The sequence below is a fragment of the Stegastes partitus genome, unplaced genomic scaffold (assembly GCF_000690725.1).
Source record: "Stegastes partitus isolate 25-593 unplaced genomic scaffold, Stegastes_partitus-1.0.2 Scaffold1, whole genome shotgun sequence".
In the NCBI taxonomy this organism is placed as follows: Eukaryota; Metazoa; Chordata; class Actinopteri; family Pomacentridae; genus Stegastes; species Stegastes partitus.
The window spans coordinates 150,499-151,653 of NW_007577732.1; the positions used below are offsets into that span (position 1 = coordinate 150,499).

Sequence of the window (1,155 nt, forward strand, 5' to 3'; positions counted from 1 at the left end):
GACTGGACATTTCCACAATCATTTCACCCTTGGTACATCTGAACATCCATCCATTCATCCATTATCTATACACCACTTAATCCATACTCGGGTCGCGCGGGGGGGGCTGGAGCCCAGTCCTTATCCAAGCTGACTTAGCCCTAACCCTAGCCTACAATTCGGCCCTAACCCTAAACCCTCTCTTATTCTGACCCTAATCCTAACCCTAGTGGCCAGTGCATTTCCCTGTTCTTCTTACCCCAAGCTGCTTTGTCGTCGGACACGACAGGGGAAGTTACCAAGACAAATTTCAAAAACCTAACCTCAACCTGACCTAACCCCTTTACCTTAACAAATCCTCGAAATATTCTCAATATAAACAACCCCTCCCCCACCCTCACCTACTCCCCTAAAAACCCCCTCCCCACCTCTTCTCCTAACGCCTAACCTCCTCTCTATCCCTCTCCTCCACCTCGTCCACATCCTACATCCTATCACCCGCCTCCTCTCAACCTGTGAACACCACCCGGATAGGATCCAACGGAAACCAGGAAAACAGAAACACCAACCCACGCACCCAAGGAAAACCTCCCCACCTTCACCTACTTCATCACCTTCGCCTACACAAACTACAACGCAACTCCATTACTAGCAAAGAAATCAAAAAAGAAACCAAAAACGAGATAAACAATGATCTCAAAAACACAAACCCAAATTAACTGACCTTCTCTTCTTAAACTAAAAACATTAGAAACCTAACACCCAAGAGGTTAACAAGACGACACTAACCTACAACAAGGTGAACAGATAGCATTGACAATGGCCAGTGCATTTCCTTTAACTTCCCACCCCAAAAAGCTTTGTCGTCGGACACGGCAGGGGAAGTTATCGAGACAAATTTCCAAAAACCTAACCCGAATACGCCTAGCCCTAATTCGGACCTTGGCTCCAAATCTAACCCTAATTCGGCCCTACCTACCCGCCATCCCATGTGCCCTAGTGGCCTCAGCCCTGACCCTACCTAACTCTAACGAGGGACTACGGGTTCAGTTCAGGCCTGGCCCTGTGCGAGAGGTTCAGTTCAGGATGGACTCTGAAAACCAACCAACCCAATCCCAAATCCACTGGAACCCCCATTGGAGAAACGAACGAGGAGTCTTCGCTAATGGGGGGGGG

The 1,155-nt window shown here is 48.7% G+C and overlaps 1 protein-coding gene across 1 annotated transcript in view; it reads right to left on the bottom strand.

Moving 5' to 3' along the window:
* LOC103376129 (uncharacterized protein K02A2.6-like) overlaps window positions 1-965 on the bottom strand; it is a 21,095-nt gene extending 20,130 nt beyond the window's left edge. The window contains 1 exon segment of the mRNA XM_008306531.1: window positions 959-965. Within this exon segment, the coding sequence (XP_008304753.1) occupies window positions 959-965 (7 nt within the window).
* Between the last annotated feature and the right edge of the window lie 190 nt (window positions 966-1,155).